The sequence below is a fragment of the Dipodomys ordii genome, unplaced genomic scaffold, assembly GCF_000151885.1.
Source record: "Dipodomys ordii isolate 6190 unplaced genomic scaffold, Dord_2.0 Scaffold1, whole genome shotgun sequence".
NCBI classification, from domain to species: Eukaryota; Metazoa; Chordata; class Mammalia; order Rodentia; family Heteromyidae; genus Dipodomys; species Dipodomys ordii.
The window spans coordinates 37,556,913-37,573,817 of NW_012267217.1; the positions used below are offsets into that span (position 1 = coordinate 37,556,913).

The 16,905-nt window shown below is 41.1% G+C and overlaps 1 protein-coding gene across 1 annotated transcript in view; it reads left to right on the top strand.

The window, feature by feature from the left end:
• The first annotated feature begins 50 nt into the window (after positions 1-50).
• Aox1 (aldehyde oxidase 1) overlaps positions 51-16,905 on the top strand; it is a 64,856-nt gene continuing 48,001 nt past the window's right edge. The window contains exons 1-8 of the mRNA XM_013010608.1: positions 51-222; positions 6,398-6,455; positions 7,732-7,828; positions 9,034-9,142; positions 10,763-10,889; positions 12,557-12,618; positions 14,245-14,334; positions 16,266-16,346. Coding sequence (XP_012866062.1) covers positions 178-222; positions 6,398-6,455; positions 7,732-7,828; positions 9,034-9,142; positions 10,763-10,889; positions 12,557-12,618; positions 14,245-14,334; positions 16,266-16,346 — 669 coding nt within the window. The 5' untranslated portion in view covers positions 51-177. The remainder of the gene's footprint in view (positions 223-6,397; positions 6,456-7,731; positions 7,829-9,033; positions 9,143-10,762; positions 10,890-12,556; positions 12,619-14,244; positions 14,335-16,265; positions 16,347-16,905) is intronic.

Consider the following 16,905-nt stretch of genomic DNA (forward strand, 5'->3'; position numbering starts at 1 on the left):
GGGGACGGGCACCAGCCAGCTACTCATTCGCCAAAGTTGCTCAGCCCACCCGGAGCGCGGGTGACCAGGGCGCAGCTGTCTAAGAGGACGAGAAAGTTCACTGGAGCCATCAGGGGTGTGGGTGTGGGAGGACTGGAAACTCTCAGCCCGCAGGTGCTCCGGCCTCCCGCCGCCGCCATGGACCGGGCCTCCGAGCTGCTCTTCTTCGTGAACGGCCGCAAGGTGAGCCCCCTCCCCGCGGGGCCACGCTCGGGAGCTCCGGCCTCGATTGCCCGCCTGGGGTGGCTGGGCCTCTGTGGCCTGTCTGGATGAGCGAGCGAGCGGAAAGCAGGTTCCAGGGGTGACAGGACCATGGGGCTCAGAGGGCCCCTGGTAGTGCTTGTCCAAGCCGGGCTCCCGGGCTGGGGTAGGGGCCTCACAGCCCCCCCCCCCTGCACGTGGCTTCTGTCCTCTGTCTCATACATCTCCTGACTGATCCAGAAAAGGTCCAGAGCTTGGGGCAACAAACTTCCCTGGACATCCTTTCAAACACTCCCTGGATGCAGGCACCGACCCCAGCATCTGCTCTGAATGTCCTCAGCACACACTGGCACCGCTTTGGAAAGGAAAGCTGAGGCACGAAGGGTAAAAGTCGAGAGACCTCCCTTCCACAGTGCCCAGTGCTGGCCCATTTAGAGCCTTCTGCTTCTGGCTAAGCAGGGCCTCAGCCCTGGTCCAGAGGACGCCAGGTCTGGCTGAGGTTTAGCACTCAGCCCCTCATTCCTGAGCCCTGTTCTAAAGCTTAATTTCGCCTTGGGCTTCCACCATCTGCTTCCTGAAAGAGGACCCCTCAAACTGTCCAAGCCTCCATGAAAACTTCCTGTGCCTCTGCTGCATGGGATCCCAGGGTCCTTGGAGGGTGAAGGGATTGGTACCCCCATCATGTCTTCTTTTTGTATAACAGAATGAGACCACATGCAACGTGGTTTTGTGGTTGCCTAAACCAGCAAGGATGAAATTCCAACTCTTCATTGCAAATAGAAACACAATTCCTTTACTATACGGGGACAACACTACTTACTCCTTGAGAGTGTTCCTGACAGTTCATTTGTTAAGGACCAGCTATATGCCAGGCTGTAGTTAGATTTTATCGAATGCAGAAATTACAGAGTGCCTGCAGTGCTGGGAAGACAGCCAATAAGCATACACAAGTGCCAATGCATGGTGTCAGGCAGTGATGTGTGCTGGTATAGAAACAAAGCCAAAGGAAGACGGATAGAAGATGGACAATGCCTGATGTTTTAGGGGAGATGGACATTTTAGCCTCTTAGGCTGACCTGTGAGCAGTGTCTGGGGTGAAGTAGATGTGAGCCAAGCAAACATTCAGGGAAGGAGCATTTTGAGAAGAGAAGTTCCAGGCGCAAAAATCCTGGGGCAAAAGGTGTTTTATGTGTGTAAGGAATAGATCAGTAGGATTGAACAAAGGCAGATTAGTAGACTTTTATAAGTTATGGTAAGGATTTTTAGTTCAATGAGGTAACAGGTGTTTTGCGTATAACACCTTTTCTCCCTTTTTCTCTCCCCTGCTTCCTATTCAGACTGTATGGTGATTTGTTTTTGTCAGTCATGGGGTTTGAACTCAGGGCCTAGGCATTGTCCCTGAGTTTTTTCACTCAAGGCTAGTGCTCTACCACTTTGAGCCACAGCTCAACTTCGTTTTCCTAGTGGTTAATTGGAGATAAGAGTCTCACTGACTTTCCTGTCAGGACTAGCTTCAAACCAAGATCCTCAGATCTTAGCCTTCTGAGTAGCTAGGATTACAGGTTAGCCACTGGCACCCAGTTGTTGTTTTTTTTTTTAACACAATGACTAACATCAGTTTGTATACTATTGATTTTTTAATAGAGTAGATAAGCTGGTTCTTATCTTTAGGCCCATTTTATATCTTGTAACCATTTGTGTACTTTAGAGATAAACTCTCCTTTTACAATTACCCCATTAAAAATTATCTTAGCCTTCCTATACTTTACTGCTTGCCATGTGAATAAAACTAAGATACACCTTCTGGTTTGAGGGTAAAAGTCTAGGAAAGTAGGAGATAAGCCACAGAGACAAGAGGTGTATTAAAGTCAGATATGACCTCTGGGATTACCAACTTGTTTTTAAAGGAATCTTTGAAGGCAGTCAGGATGGTCTCAGGTATGTGCTTTTTGTGAAAATCTCAGGTCTTCAAAAGGTGTTATCAAGTTGAAGCTAAAGTTATTGGCAAGCAAGCTCTGTCATGGTTGCCAGAGATCAAGTTATAGGGAAATTTCTAAACTTGCTCTATGAGGCCTCTCAGAAGTACAGGGTACCCATTTAACATGGAGTTGAGGAGGAAAACCCCCAGAATAGTGCATACCATACCATGCTTGGACATCGAAGAATATCATTCCAGGAGACATTGGCTCCTGGAGTGCAAAGGCATGAATCCTGAACTACCCCCTGCTCCTGCAGCCCGGTGACTGAGGGGGCCTCAGCTCAAGCAAAAACCACTTTCTAACACTGAGCCTTGGTCTTCCCCTCTACAAAATGGAACCAATAGCTATCTTTACCCTGGACCTGAGGGGTGAAATTTAAGCTCCATACAGAGGGATTGGGAAGGAAGAGGCCATTGCTAACATCTGGACAGGAAAACAACCTGCTGCATTAGTAGCCAGAATCTGCTCAAGCATCAGAAGACCAAGGAACAATCACTGAGCATTGTACTCATGACTCGTTTGGTATTAGTGGAAGAATCTGGAAAGAGCTATTTTTGAAGGATGGAGATTAGTGCTTCCTTCCCTTCTTCAGGAAGAGAAAGAGATTTCTGGGCTGTTAGGATGGCCTCACTAGTTCAGAGAAAAGAAGAGGAGGTGAACATGGCAAGAAGCTGGAAGAGCCAACAGATTAATTTGGAAGCAGCCTGCAGGTCAGGTGGAAGTGCAGAAGTCATCCCCTCCGGCCTCTAAGACACTGTGGAAGTGTCTGCTGACTGTGCCCAAAAACACTTAACTCTTTCTTCCCACCTTCTCCCTCTTAGCCTGACCCCCTTCTTCTCTCTCTTCTCTTCCTTCCTTCCTTCCTTCCTTCCTTCCTTCTTTCTTTCTTTCTCCCTTCTTTCCTTCCTTCCTTCCTTCCTTCTTTCCATCCTTCCTTCCTTCCTTCCTTCCTTTCTCTTTCTTTCTTTCTCTCTTTCTGTCTTTCTTTCTTTCTCTGTTCTGACCCTGACTTTGATCCACTAGGGACTTTGGCAATGGGAACTTGAACTCTCAAAAGGGCAGATTCAACTCTTGTGACCCCATGATTTGTTCTGGGATGTGTGCCTGCAACCCACATGACTTGGCCTTTGCCCAGGGCAGCCAAGTTCTTCTTACATCCTTGTTCTAGTTCAGAGCCAGTGGGAATTAATCTATTCCCCATTACCTCACCACCTGTCTCTAATCCCCAGCCCTTATCTTAGTCTCAACTTCCTGGTTGAAGAAGAGCTTGCAGAATAGGAATCTTGCTTAAATTCTGTTCCCACTCTCCTCCCCCAAATATGACAGCTACCAAATCAAGAAAAAGAAATGAATTTTAAGGCAGTATCCCTTTGAGCCAGACGCTAATCTCTGGCAACATCTTCTGAAACAAATATCTAAAAGAGAATGACCTTCTTCTTCTGCCAATTTCTTCTAAAAAATACATAAGTATCCTTTAAGCCTAATATGTTAATTTGTACTAGCTAGGCTACTCAGATTCTGTCTTTCCATTAACTGGGTTTCAGTGTGCTCACCATATTATTAATTAGCTTTAGCTTCAGTTGCAACAGTATAGGCTTAAAAAACTAACTGTTGTTCAAGGCCTAAGTAAAATTTCCTTTTGTAGAAAGTATACCTAAAAACAGAAAAGTTGAGAAAACACCACAAGTTTCCTCTTATTATCTAAGATCCAAGTTCCTTCTTTCTTTTACCTGTGTTGCAATTACTATGTGGCCTCATAGTTTAAGATGGCTACTGGAGTTAGCCAGTTCATCCCTACTCCAGGCAGAAGAAAGAGAATAGATAGGCTGGGATAAACAGTGAATAGATTATTTTTTAATGGTTTTTATTGTGAAAATACTGTACAGAGGAGTTACAGTTACATGAGCAAATAACTTCTCTGAATTTCTTTATTTTCCTCCTATATAGGGATCAGGGAAAGAAGGGTACACTGAGTGGTAGTGATCTCCACAGAGAACATGTGAGCATAATAATGAATGGCATGAAGCTTTTTTTTTGTAGGTAGAGAGAGGTCCTTTGCACAGAGAAATACCTTGCATGCAAATATAATGAAAAGCCAAAGACCACACACCGCTGGGAGCAGCCATTTCTCTAAGGCAAACCTCCCAGTCAATAATCAGGGAGTGAAAAAGGCAATTTACCCAGTACACATTGCCAAGGAGTATGAATTGCTTCTTGTTCTTCAGGATTTCTGGAGTATGTGTTCACCAGAGACCCAGGCAGCTTGCTCATTAAAGATGCAGAGTGTCTGGCTCCATTATTCCAGAGAGGGTTTATATTAATAATCCCTGAGTTCCCAGCAAGGTGATTTGACCATGAGCAGATAAGTGAGATAGACTTGGATTTGGAGTAGTGGGTGGCATTGTGGGTGCCAAGAGTGCAAGTAGGCAGGCCTGTGGGACAGAGGTTATAATTATTCAGGCATGAAGTGAAGGGCTTATTCTAATAGTGACAGTAGAAGTACAGGTTCTTCAAGGGACATGGCAGGATGTAGTTACATGATTGTATTAGGTTCAAAGAAGAGTTGAATGTAGCTCAGGTTTTAAAGGGTAGATGATCTAGCAGAGAGTGAGGCTGTGAAACCGTGGGGAGAAGAAGGAAATAAAGACTTCCATTTGGGACTGGTTAAGCTGAGGATGCCTAAAATATGTCCCACATGCTTTCTTATATTACAGAATGTGTACATGCACCTATGCACATACCAACAGACACATACTCACATCTCTTCCTGTATTGTCCATTGATGAAGGGTTCTGATCTGACCAGAGTAACTAGCAAGGGAAAATGACCTTTCCTTAGTGAAATGACCTTTCCTTATCTGACTTAGGAATCTGTGAAGCTAATCATGTGTTACTAACATAAAAGAAACCTCAAATTGCTCATCAGGAAAGAGAACGCCTCCATTAGGGAACGAGAGCAGTCATGATGTTCCCATCATCCCAGCCATGGGTGCAACCGCTTGCGGCGATGCATCTGTTCATTCTTCCCTCCCACTTGCTCATGTGTGCCTGGCTCACGGTTGGAATGTCTTCCTCTTTTTCAGGTATCTATTTGGTAATCTCACAGTTCTCAGGAAGTTATTCTATTCCAGAAGCTCCTCTGTCTCTTTCTGTTTTTCTTCATCTACTCTACTCCACCCCACCCTCATATTCTGTTCTTCTCCTGTCTTTTCCCTCATCTACATCAGGTGTTCTATGAGAAGCTGAACAGGGCTCATTCATAGTCTTTTTTTTTTTTTGTGAAAATACTGTGCAGAGGGGTTACAATTACATGGGCAAGATAATGAGTACATTTCTTATCAAGCATTGTAGCCTCCTCCTTTGGTTCCCCTTCCCATCCCTTCCCATCCTCCCCCCGCCCCCCCAATTCTCCCCACCTCACCCCCCACTCCAAAGTTGTAAAGTTCGTTTTCGACATAACGACTTGTACATCTCATTGTTGCAATGGGTCCACCTGTATCCCTATTTAAACGATTTGTTTTCCCCCTTCCCCTCCACAAATTATACCAACATCAAATACAGTGAAAGCAGGGGTTATACTGTGGGGGAGGGACATACAAAGTAACAAAGAAATAATCTTATAAATGTGTTAGAAACAATCGCATGAAACAAAAAATAACATTTGAGTACATATCTTAGGGTTCATTTCCCTAACATCACCTTATCTGACCTTTTTCTGCTTGACTCAGACATATACTAGATATTGCAAATAAGGGAAACCATGGGACCCATGTTTCTTTGGGCCTGGCTTACTTCACTTAATAGAATTTTTTCCAAGCCTTTCCATTTCCTAACAAATGTGGTATATATACACAATGGAATTCTATGCCTCCATCATTCATAGTCTTTAATGGAAACACAAGTACTACCTCAGAGTAGTGATAATTCAGGACCAAGGACAGTGGCGTCAGGAACAGAGCAGGAGAACTGAGCTGAAGAATGAGACTCCACACTTCAGGGTTGATGTGTGCATCACAGATGTTCCTAAATATGAAATCAATGTGAAAATATGAGTAGAAGTGTTAGCTAATTCCATAAAAATATGCGTTTTCCTTAAATTAGCACAATCCTCCCCATGTGAGCATCATACCAGCTTTCTTGATTTTTTTGAGCATAACTACTTTTTTTTCTCTTGTATAGGTGATAGAAAAAAATGTGGATCCTGAAACAATGCTGTTACCATATCTGAGGAAGAAGTGTATCCTTGTGTGTATGTGTGTGTGTGTGTGTGTGTGTGTGTGAGAGAGAGAGAGAGAGAGAGAGAGAGAGAGAGAATATGTGTGTCTTTAGCTTCAATGACTTTATTATATAATATTTGAAATACCTTTTTATAGCCATATTGAGTCTCTTTGTTTCATCTTTAAACAACTTTATATTCATCTATGTCTCCTCTTTGAGAAAATCCTATATCTCTGTTTCACAGCTGTGGCTGTCAGAAGAACTGAGATTTTTCGGTTCTCTGTTTTAACACTAAATCAATGGTACAAATCAGAAACTAGCATTTGGGAATTGAGGCAGTGGGTGTTTAAAGGGACTAGTGAAACATCCTTTAGAATTATTAGTCATAATATTTACATACTTTTTCAATGACTCATCCTCAATCCCAGGCAAAAAAGAAAGCACAGAAATCTCCTAAATGAAAGTAAAACATGGAGAAATTTGTTTTTTTTTTAAGTATTTGACATATTTTTCTTCAAGTAGTTACACAAACAGTCTTCATTTAACACATCAGTTTATGTGTATTATAGAGAACTTGAACCTGAAAAATGTCACTGTAGGAAAACTTTCTTACCATGCTGGTCTTCCGGAGACCAGTACACCCCACAAAATGATCTGCAAAATTAAGTGACAGCTGGAGGGAGGGAGGGGGAAGAGAACATCACCTTGATGTTTAAAGCTACTTTTTAGACACAGAAGTATGCTCCTGAGAATCTCCTAAGATTTTTGAACATGAAAACAGTGGGCACTGATATCTGACTCAGTCAGATGTATAATATTTAAAGCTTAGTTTACACCCTAGTAAACAAGATGGAAGATTTCTTATCTTGTTCTGATTCTCAGGAGGAAGCATACCCTTCCTCAATGGAAAGAGATGTGAAAGAGTTTTATTAGGAGATATGTCTCTGTGAAAGGAACTGGGGAAGAGTCAGAGAGGCTTGGGGAGCTCTTAAAGTCTGATGAGAGACACACAGAGACAGAGAGACAGAGAGACAGAGAGAAGAGATAGAATGAGGGGACAACTTGAGGTCTAGTTTCCTGCAGGGTGGAGGGGTGGGATACTATAACACACAAAAAGAAATCAAGAATTTACAAAATACAGATAGCAGCTAAGACATACCTACATCATTTGTTAAATACATACCAAATAATTACATACTTAACAATCTATAATAATGATGCCTCCTATGGTCAGGGCTGGCTATCCTAGAAAGAAAATCATGGACAATATTTTATCTTTAACCATGACTCTTCAGTGCGACTCACAGGAACAAAGTATGGCTGTGGAGGGGGTGGGTGTGGCGCTTGCACAGTGATGATCTCCCAATACAACTCTAGAACCAAGAAGATAAGGTAACTGGTAGCTAAGTCCAGTTATTTGGTAAATGAGAGGTATTTATTTATTGATTGATTGGGTCCGGTAGTGGGGCCTGAACTCTGGGCCTGGGTCCTCAGCTCTTCAGCTCAAGGCTAGCGCTCTACCAATAAGCCACCTTCCCAGCCCCAGGTTTTTATTTTTAAGAGTCGTTTTGAACTGGATATTTTCTAGCAGTGTTTTTTCCCCTTTGTGTGTGTGTGTAGGTGGGGGGGGGGCAGAGAATCAAGTTCTACATGCCATACCCTACCTACTTCTTTTTCCAAAACAAACAAACAACAACAACAAAAAAAGCAAATTCAGCTTCCTGGTCAGACTAAGCCTAGCATCTTCCCAGAAGATGGAATGGCATTTAGGTGGGGGAGTTAGTTGCAAACAATTAGACATTGTCAGCCCTTATCCAAAGAAAAATCAAGTAAGTTGTTTGAGATTAGTCTGGAACTGTAATTAAGATATCTAATTTTAATCCTGCCATTTGATCCTCCAGCTGAGTTGATGAGTAAATTACTCTGATCCTCAGTGTCTACTTCTGTAAAATGAGTATGTTCATTTTCAACATAGGGTCTAGTGAGTATCAGCTAAATTAGTTCACCCTTTCACCCACCATTTCTTTCCCAAACAGATAAACTTACATACAAAACAAAAAGTACAGAAGTAAAAAACAGCAACAAAAGGGGAACAAAATCCACAAAAAGTAATTTTTTATAAAAAGAACCCTCATTTCATTTCTTCAAGTTCATTTTGATAAACATCATTTTACATGATCATATGCACATGGCTATTGAGCCTTTGTGATCCTCTCCTAAGAACTTCCCCCTTTGGTCTCACTGTGTGCATGTTTAGAGTCTTGTTTGATTTATCATGTCCATGTATAATTTTACTTGTGGAGGAAGGGAGGTTGGGAGGGAAAAAAACTATGAGAAAAGAAGAGAAGAGGTGACACTCTTCCAAAGGAAATGTCCTCATTACCTGACTTATGTGAACTTCAACCCCCTTGGTACATCACCTCTACAATAAAAATTAAATAAATAAAAAGTAATATGAGTCTGCATTAAGAACAAAATGTAGAAGCACAGCCTAGAGACCTCATACAGAACCTGCCTGTAAGAGACTCTGAGTACTTCCTCTTTCCCACTGGACACGAGGTAATTTGTAATGAGTGCTTCTCTGTTGCATTCTGAAGGCATTATCCCGCCAATGCCTGTCTGACCCCCATCTGTTCTCTACATGGCACTGCTGTTACCACAGTCGAAGGCGTAGGAAGCTCCAAGACCAGAATCCATCCTATTCAGGTGAGGCTGTACCTCTTTCCCTTGTAAGTCTCCTACGATTCAAAAACCACTGATGACAATGTGAGCTCCTGGGATTGTAGAGGTAGAGCTGTCGGGGCCTGCTGCTTGGTTGCTGCTAACAGGTAAAACCCAGCTGGAGTCAAGAATGAAACCTGACGTGTTGATATTGAGATATCTGAGTGTTCCATGACTAACTTCTTGGAAAGATGTTTTTGGGAGACTAGAGGAGTTTTCCTTTTTAAAGAAAACACTGATATGGCCTGGTTTTGTTCCTCTATTTTTGGATTATGTGGGACCTGTCTACTTTGTACCTCCCCAAATCAAGAAAAAATGGAACTCAAGTACATTTTTGGAACACTACTCTCTCTCCCTCCCTCTCTCTCCCTCTCTCCCCCCTCTCTCCACCTCCTTCCTTCCCTCCCTCCCTCCCTCTCTCTCTCTTTCCCCCTCTCTCTCCATCTCCCCCCTTCTTCCTTCCCTATCTCCCTGTCTCTTTCTTTCTCTCTTGCTCTCCTCCTTCACTCCCTTCTTCCCTCCCTTCACCTCCTCCCTCTTTTCTCTCTCCTTCCTTCCTTCCTTCCTTTTTCATTTAGAAAGTAGAAAGTAGAAAATAACAGGATTTTATAGCTCAATGAAAATCCCCATCATCAAAAGCGTTGTCAAGCTCAGGGTTTGTACATAAGACACGGGATGGGCACTGCAGTGGAGTCTGTGGCTTTCCCCTACAACAACTCCTTTGAGAGCCTTCAGTGAGGAGGCTCCTTCAGACTCCTACTTTGGATTACTCATACATTCCCCAGATGCCATTGCTATCTGCTTTGTTCTAAGTCAGTGAAGGTCATTTATGAGGTCATTTAGATAGGAGAAAGGCAGAAGCAACATAGAAAATGGCAAAACCTCACATTCTCTAGATGTAAAATCTCAGCAGCTCGTGAGGAATACCTCAGTGCTCAAGTGCACACAGACATGGAGCACTCTTTCATTTTCTGCCAGTGATTCAATGTTGTCAGAAGACAGATTCTAAAGTGTACTTGTCCCCAAGAAGTTCGACTCCAAAGATTACATTTTAGGGGGTGAGGGAAAGGCAGTATGGAAGCAATATAGTATTTCCTTGATTATTTTTTTCTGGATTCAGATGGGTGCTTTATAAACTGCACACTAGAACATTGGTATACTAATAGGCAGATGAAAGGCAATCGTGAAAAACTAGCAAGTTATTTTTCAAATTGTTTCTTAACTTGAGTGTAGTTTGGTTCATTTTTCTGAAGGACTTCCTTTATTTCAGTGATTCTCAACCTCAACTGTACATTGAGACTCTCAGTAGTCTTTCACAGATATGTGTCTGTGACTCAACAATCTCCCCAGAGACTCTACACCAAGTGATCTGGGTTCCCCTGGGGTCCCAGCATTTTTAAGCTCCCCTTGATGATTCCAAAGGCTCAGAACCACTGTCCAAAGTGAAGCTCATAGCATGGTTGAAGGAGAAGAAAACTCAGCAGTCAACCCAGCTTAGTTAGAGAAGTCTTGAAATGAGCTTTCAGGGGAGTCTTCCCCAGCAGAGGACTCTCCTGAGAACCATCATGCCGTAGGTCAGCATTTCTAACCTTCCTGTGCTTCCAGGAGAGGATCGCCAAGTGTCATGGCACCCAATGTGGCTTCTGCACCCCTGGGATGGTGATGTCCATGTACACGCTGCTCAGGAACCACCCCGAGCCTACTCTGGATCAGTTAACTGATGCCCTTGGTGGTAAGTTATACATGGTTCTTCCCCTGCCCCTCTTTTTTTTGGTTCTGGGGGTTGAACTCAGGGCTTGGAAGCTGTCCTTGAACGTTTTCCCTCAAGGTTGATGCTCTACCACTTGAGCCACAGCTTTTTGATAGTTCTAGCTTTTTGGTAGTCAATTGTAAATAAGGGTCTCACAGGATTTCCTGCCTAGGCTGGCTTCAAACCACAATTCTAAGATCTCTGAGAAGCTAGGATTATAGGTGTAAACCACTGGCACCTGGCTCTATGGTTCTATTTTTAAATGATGATACCACATAAATTGTACACCTACCATATGCCATGTACTGGATTAAAAGCTATTTGAAGATTACCTTAACAATAATTTGTAAGATAGGTATTATTATCATCACCATTTCCTAAATGGGAAACTGAGGTTTAGAAACAAGTGATTCGTTCAAAATTATGCAAACTATATGTTAGCTTATTGAAATCAAGCTCTAAACCAGATCCATGCATTACATTTCACTGACACATTTCATTTTTAATGTATATTTTGGTGTATTTCCTAAATCATTTAATTTTTAATATTCCCATAATTATAAGTGCCAGTAGTTGTCAATACTGTATTGTATACTGAAATACTGAAATATTTGCTAAGAGAGTAGATCTTCTGCTAAGTGTCTTTGTCACTAAATAAATGGGTAAATTAATAAATAATTGCTTAGTAGAGGTATAACTCAAGTGGTAGAGTGCCAGCCTAACAAGCAAGCCAGGCAGGAAATCTCAAGGTCCTTAGTTCAAAAGCCAGTACTGCCGATAGATAGATAGATAGATAGATAGATAGATAGATAGATAGATAGATAGATAGATAGATAGGTAGGTAGGTAGGTAGAAAGATAGATAGATAGATAGATAGATAGATAGATAGATAGATAGATAGATAGATAGATAGGTAGATAGATAGATAGATAGATAGATAGATAGATAGATGATAGATAGATAGATAGATAGATAGGTAGGTAGGTAGGTAGAAAGATAGATAGATAGATAGATAGATAGATAGGTAGATAGATAGATAGATAGATAGATAGATAGATAGATAGATAGATAGATAGATAGATAGATAGATAGAAATGGCATGACAAAATTGAAGTGATGGATATATACACAAACATCAACTGTGAGGCTGGATTCTCAGATGCATTCTTTTGTTAAAAATTGTACTGCTGTCATTAAGATATTGTACAGGAGAATAACTATTTCATAAGTCAGGTAATAAGTACATTTCTGTTTTTGGACAATGTCACCCACAGGCATATTCTTATCTCCAAACATATCATATGGTATACACTTCATATACATAGCATTTTGTATATGGGCAATTGTGTCAGTAAAGTAGCTTCTTGAAATTAAACTTAGTTCTGCAGTGTGACAACAGAGCAAGTTTTAAAAAAAATCATTGTCATTTGAGCACCTATTATGAGGAAGGTATAAAAATTGCTTAGAAGAAGCCAGTACAAATGGCTGAGCTGTGAAAATCTATTTCAAATAGGATTTTCTAGATGAAATGGACCAAAAAATTAGGCAGACCTTCCTTGTGGGCTGGGTTCTTCCTTCCATCATGTACTTGGCAGCCTGTGCCTCTATCTCGGTCACTCAGTGAACAGAGCTGGGCTTTTCTCCTTCAGGTAACCTGTGCCGTTGTACCGGATACAGACCCATAATTGAAGCAGGGAAGACTTTCTGTAAAGTAAGTAGAAAGGCACACAGGTATATTTTTCCCAATGAAAATGGTTAGGGCTAATTAGATGTGCTAGGACAACAATCATCCTTACTAATAATAAGGATTTAAATCCGCCACTGCTATTCGTTTTTCACCTTATATGAAAGGTTCCTCCTCATTCATTGAGCTTGTTTAGGGAGTCACATCTTAAGCACCTAAACATTTTGACATTGCCTTCAGGTTATTGCTTCCAGGAGGTTCCTCCTGATTTGCTTATCAGGGCCAGGTACCCTGTCCATGTGTTCCTGTAGCTCTCTGTGAACATGGGATGTGCATTCCTCAACATAGACTTGTTCACTAGACTGTGTGCTGCCTGACAACAGAGCTCTCCATGTGCAGGACCATCACGATGCACTCACTGAGGAGCTTTGAAATCAATATTTGTTGAATGAGTGAATGAATGAGTGAATAAATGAGCAACAAACAACCTTGACATGTATAAAGATTGCCTTTTGGAAGTTAAATTATGACAGTAGTATATCACAGATAAAAACAGAGTGATGATAGCAATACTTTATAATATTTATTGTTAGCATTTAGAATAGTCAATATTAATATTAATGATTGATCATGGTTAGTATGTATCATTATACATCAGGCTTAGGTACAAAATCTTTACATAGTTTAACTTATTTAATAATTACTATTATTCAAACTTTCTTATAAATTCATTTAAATTTTTTTGTTTTGGATTGAGCTCCAGGCTCCACACTTATTAGGTGGGTACTCTTCCATGTGAGGTACTCCATGACCATTTTTACATAGGGGAACAATTTTGTTAATTTTCAGATAAGATCTTGTACTTTTTTCTTGGGCTAGCCTTGGACCAAGATCCTCCTACCTATGCCTCCCATCTAACTGGCATTCCAACTCAAGCCCCTCACAGCCTGGGCACTGTCTCCGAGCTTTTTTACTCAAGGTTAGCACTCTGTACTTAGATCCACAGCTCCACTTCTAGCTTTTTCTGAGTAGTTTAGTGAAGACCTTCTTGCCTGGGCTGACTTGACTTCACACCCCAATCCTTAGCTCTCAGCCTCCTGAGTAGCTATGATTACAGGCATTAGCCACCAGTGCTGGGCTACAGGGCTTGTTTTATTGAGATGGAGTCTTACTTACTATTTTTTTTCTTTGAATTGGTCTCAAACTGTAATACTCCCAATCTCTCACCTGAGTAGCTGGGATTGCAGGTATGCTAACCTCATCCTAAACTCAGGTTTTCATCAGAGTGGGTTAGAATGTTTACATGTAAGTGATTCGCTTTCATGACATCTAATAATCTTGATTTTAATTATTCTTTATCTACTTTTTTGGTTTGTTTTAAAATGTATTTAACATTTTCTTATAAAGAGGCATTATGTTGGATGATCTTTCCCAACTTTAGAGTAATGGAACATTGGCAGGCTAAGGTTTAAATTTCACTATATTAGATGTATGATCTCATTTTTGAGTTATCAGGTGCTGGTTGGAATGTAGGTCCAGGGGAGTTAAGTATCCCTATTGATTTTATGTTATGATGTTTAGATTGCTGCCACTCCATTTCTTTTATGGTAGAATCACCATTAAATTTCTTACTGATTTATTTTCCACCATTAGACTTCTGGCTGCTGTCAAAGTAAAGAAAATGGGGTTTGCTGTTTGGATCAAGGAGTAAATGGATTGCCAGAACTGGAGGAAGATAACAAGGTCAGTGAAATGTAAAGTTGTTATAGAGTTTCCTCAGCACATAGGCAGCAGATAACTTCCTCTTTGGAGGAGTAAGTGCTGCTTAAGTTGGCCAAGTTGAGCTTCTGCTGACATTCCTTCCCCCATTCTCACACCAGCTCTATATAGAAAAAAGCCAACCTAGGAATGACTCAGGGAGATGTACAGAAGTTAGCTAATAGATACAAGGGTGCAGTTGGATAGAAAGGATATTTCCAAATTGTTCTAGTAAAGAGGATCTTTACTGTTCTTAACACAAGTATATAATTATATATTATATACACATTGCAATCTCAATACTATGTGTCATTTAAAAGAAATATATACTATATACATACATACATACATATACACATAGAGTACTGAGGTTTGAACTTATGGTGTTCTGCTTTGCTAGGCAAGCTCTCTACTACTTGAGCTATGTCCCCAGCTCTTTTTGCTTTAGGTGTTTTCTAGACAAGGCCTCTTGTTTATGTCTAGGCCAGCCTGGACCTCAGTACTCCTATTTATGCTTTCCATTTAGCAGTGATGACAGGCAGACATCCCCACATCCAGAGTTTTACAGGTCAAGGTAGGATCTCTCAAACCTTTTCTCAAGCAGTCCTCAAACCATAAGCCTCCTCAGTAGCTACAATAACAACCATGAGATATCATGTCCAATTAAAAACTAGATGTAAAAATACTTTAAAAAATGAGAGGCAACTTGGTCTCTTATTCTGGACTCAAATATAATTATCTATATGAGGGAAAAACACATTGATCCCTGCTGGCACTCAGTTTTTGAAGAAGTTCTCTTTGAAGACTTTTTAAAGGGCCAGAAGCAAAATAACTTTGTGAGGAAGAAGAACAGGCAGTGGAAGTAATGAGGGAGCAATAGAGGAAGTGCTCATGATCACCTATGTGTGGGGCCCTGGCTCATTTCCTTTCCTGTCCCAGGGGCCAACAAGAAGATATGGGGTGTTGAGAGGATCAGAGCCCCAATGATATCTGCAGAGTTGCTAGAAAACTGTCTTGGAACCCTGACTGGGAGCTCAGAGATGGTGATGGATTGGCTAAATTTGGTCTACTGATCTGTCTGCTCCCAGCCTCATTCTATAAAGGATTTGAAGTAGAGTTGCTTGACAGTGACACTGTAGGCAATCCTTATATAGACTTTCACTTTTGTTGTAGCTTCAGTTATTTGGGTTCACTATGGTCTAAATAATCGAATGGAAAATTTGAGATATAATCCCGATGTGTCAAAATGCATTCGTGCCATTCTGAGTTGTATGATGACATCTCATCTCACTCTGCTCCCCTCAGCTCTACTTGAGACATGAATTAGCCCTTTTCCCAGTGTTTCTACACCATATACCCACCTATTTGTTACTTAGTAGTCGGCAGGATATTGCAATGCTATGTTCAACTCTGTGTGTGTATCTCTCCTGGGGCTTGAACTCAAGGCCTAGACACTGTCTCTGAACTTTTGGGCTCAAGGCTAGCACTTTACTACTTGAGCCACAGCTCCACTTCTGGCTTTTTTGGCAGTTTATTGGAGATAAAAGAGTCTCACAGACCTTTTCCTTCCTGTCTGGCTTTGATTCACAACCCTCAGATCTTAGCCTCTTGAATAGCTAGGATAACAGGGGTGAGCCTGTCCTCAAAACACAAGACTTTGGAAAATTATATTTGCCAGAGGTAGCTACAGAGTGTTTCCTTTAAGTGAAAAAGTAAAAGTTCTAAACATAATAAGGAAAGGAAAAAAACACATGCTAAGACTTATAATAAGAATAAATAGGAAAAACCATGCCATACATAATAAGTTCAATAATATCTATAGGTTCAGGTATCCATTTGGGGTTTTAAAACATATTCCTTGAGAATAAGAGTGAGGGAGACTACTGTAATCTCTGGTATTCTCTCTCTTTTCTAAGACAAGCTCAGTACTCTTCTCAGAAGTGGAGTTTCTGCCATTGGATCCAACCCAGGAGCTAATATTTCCTCCAGAGCTAAAGGTAAGGAAGGAGAGTTGAACTCATCTTAGAGAAGAACTGACGGTGAAATCTGGGAGGCAGGAGAGGGGGATGATTGATTTTGAATTCTTTTAAAAGCTGATCAATAAATAGGTGACACTCATCTGTCATTCTTATTCTAAAGCTCTAAAGAGTATGGTCCAAGGGAGAAGTGGGCAGATGGTGGTATCTATATACAGTCATGAAGTGGGCAGATGGTGGTATCTATATACAGTCATGAAGATACAATGTACACAGGCATGATCCCCACTTCCTCTTTTACAGAAGTTCATTTTTCCATTGGATAATTTGTAGAGCAAATCATTAAGTACTGAAATGCACTTTATGGCATATAACCACTACATGGAACAGCCTTTAGAAGGAATTAAACACTGGCATATTTGTATCCTGAAATCTGATGCCTGGCAAAGCTCTACTTTTAGATCACTAGTTTTAGTTTTCAGATCTCTATTTCCTATATCTTTTATAACACAAATAGAATGGAAGCAGATGGCAGTTTGGTCACAAGTATCTTGAATCCCTGTTGTTGTTTTTTCAATAG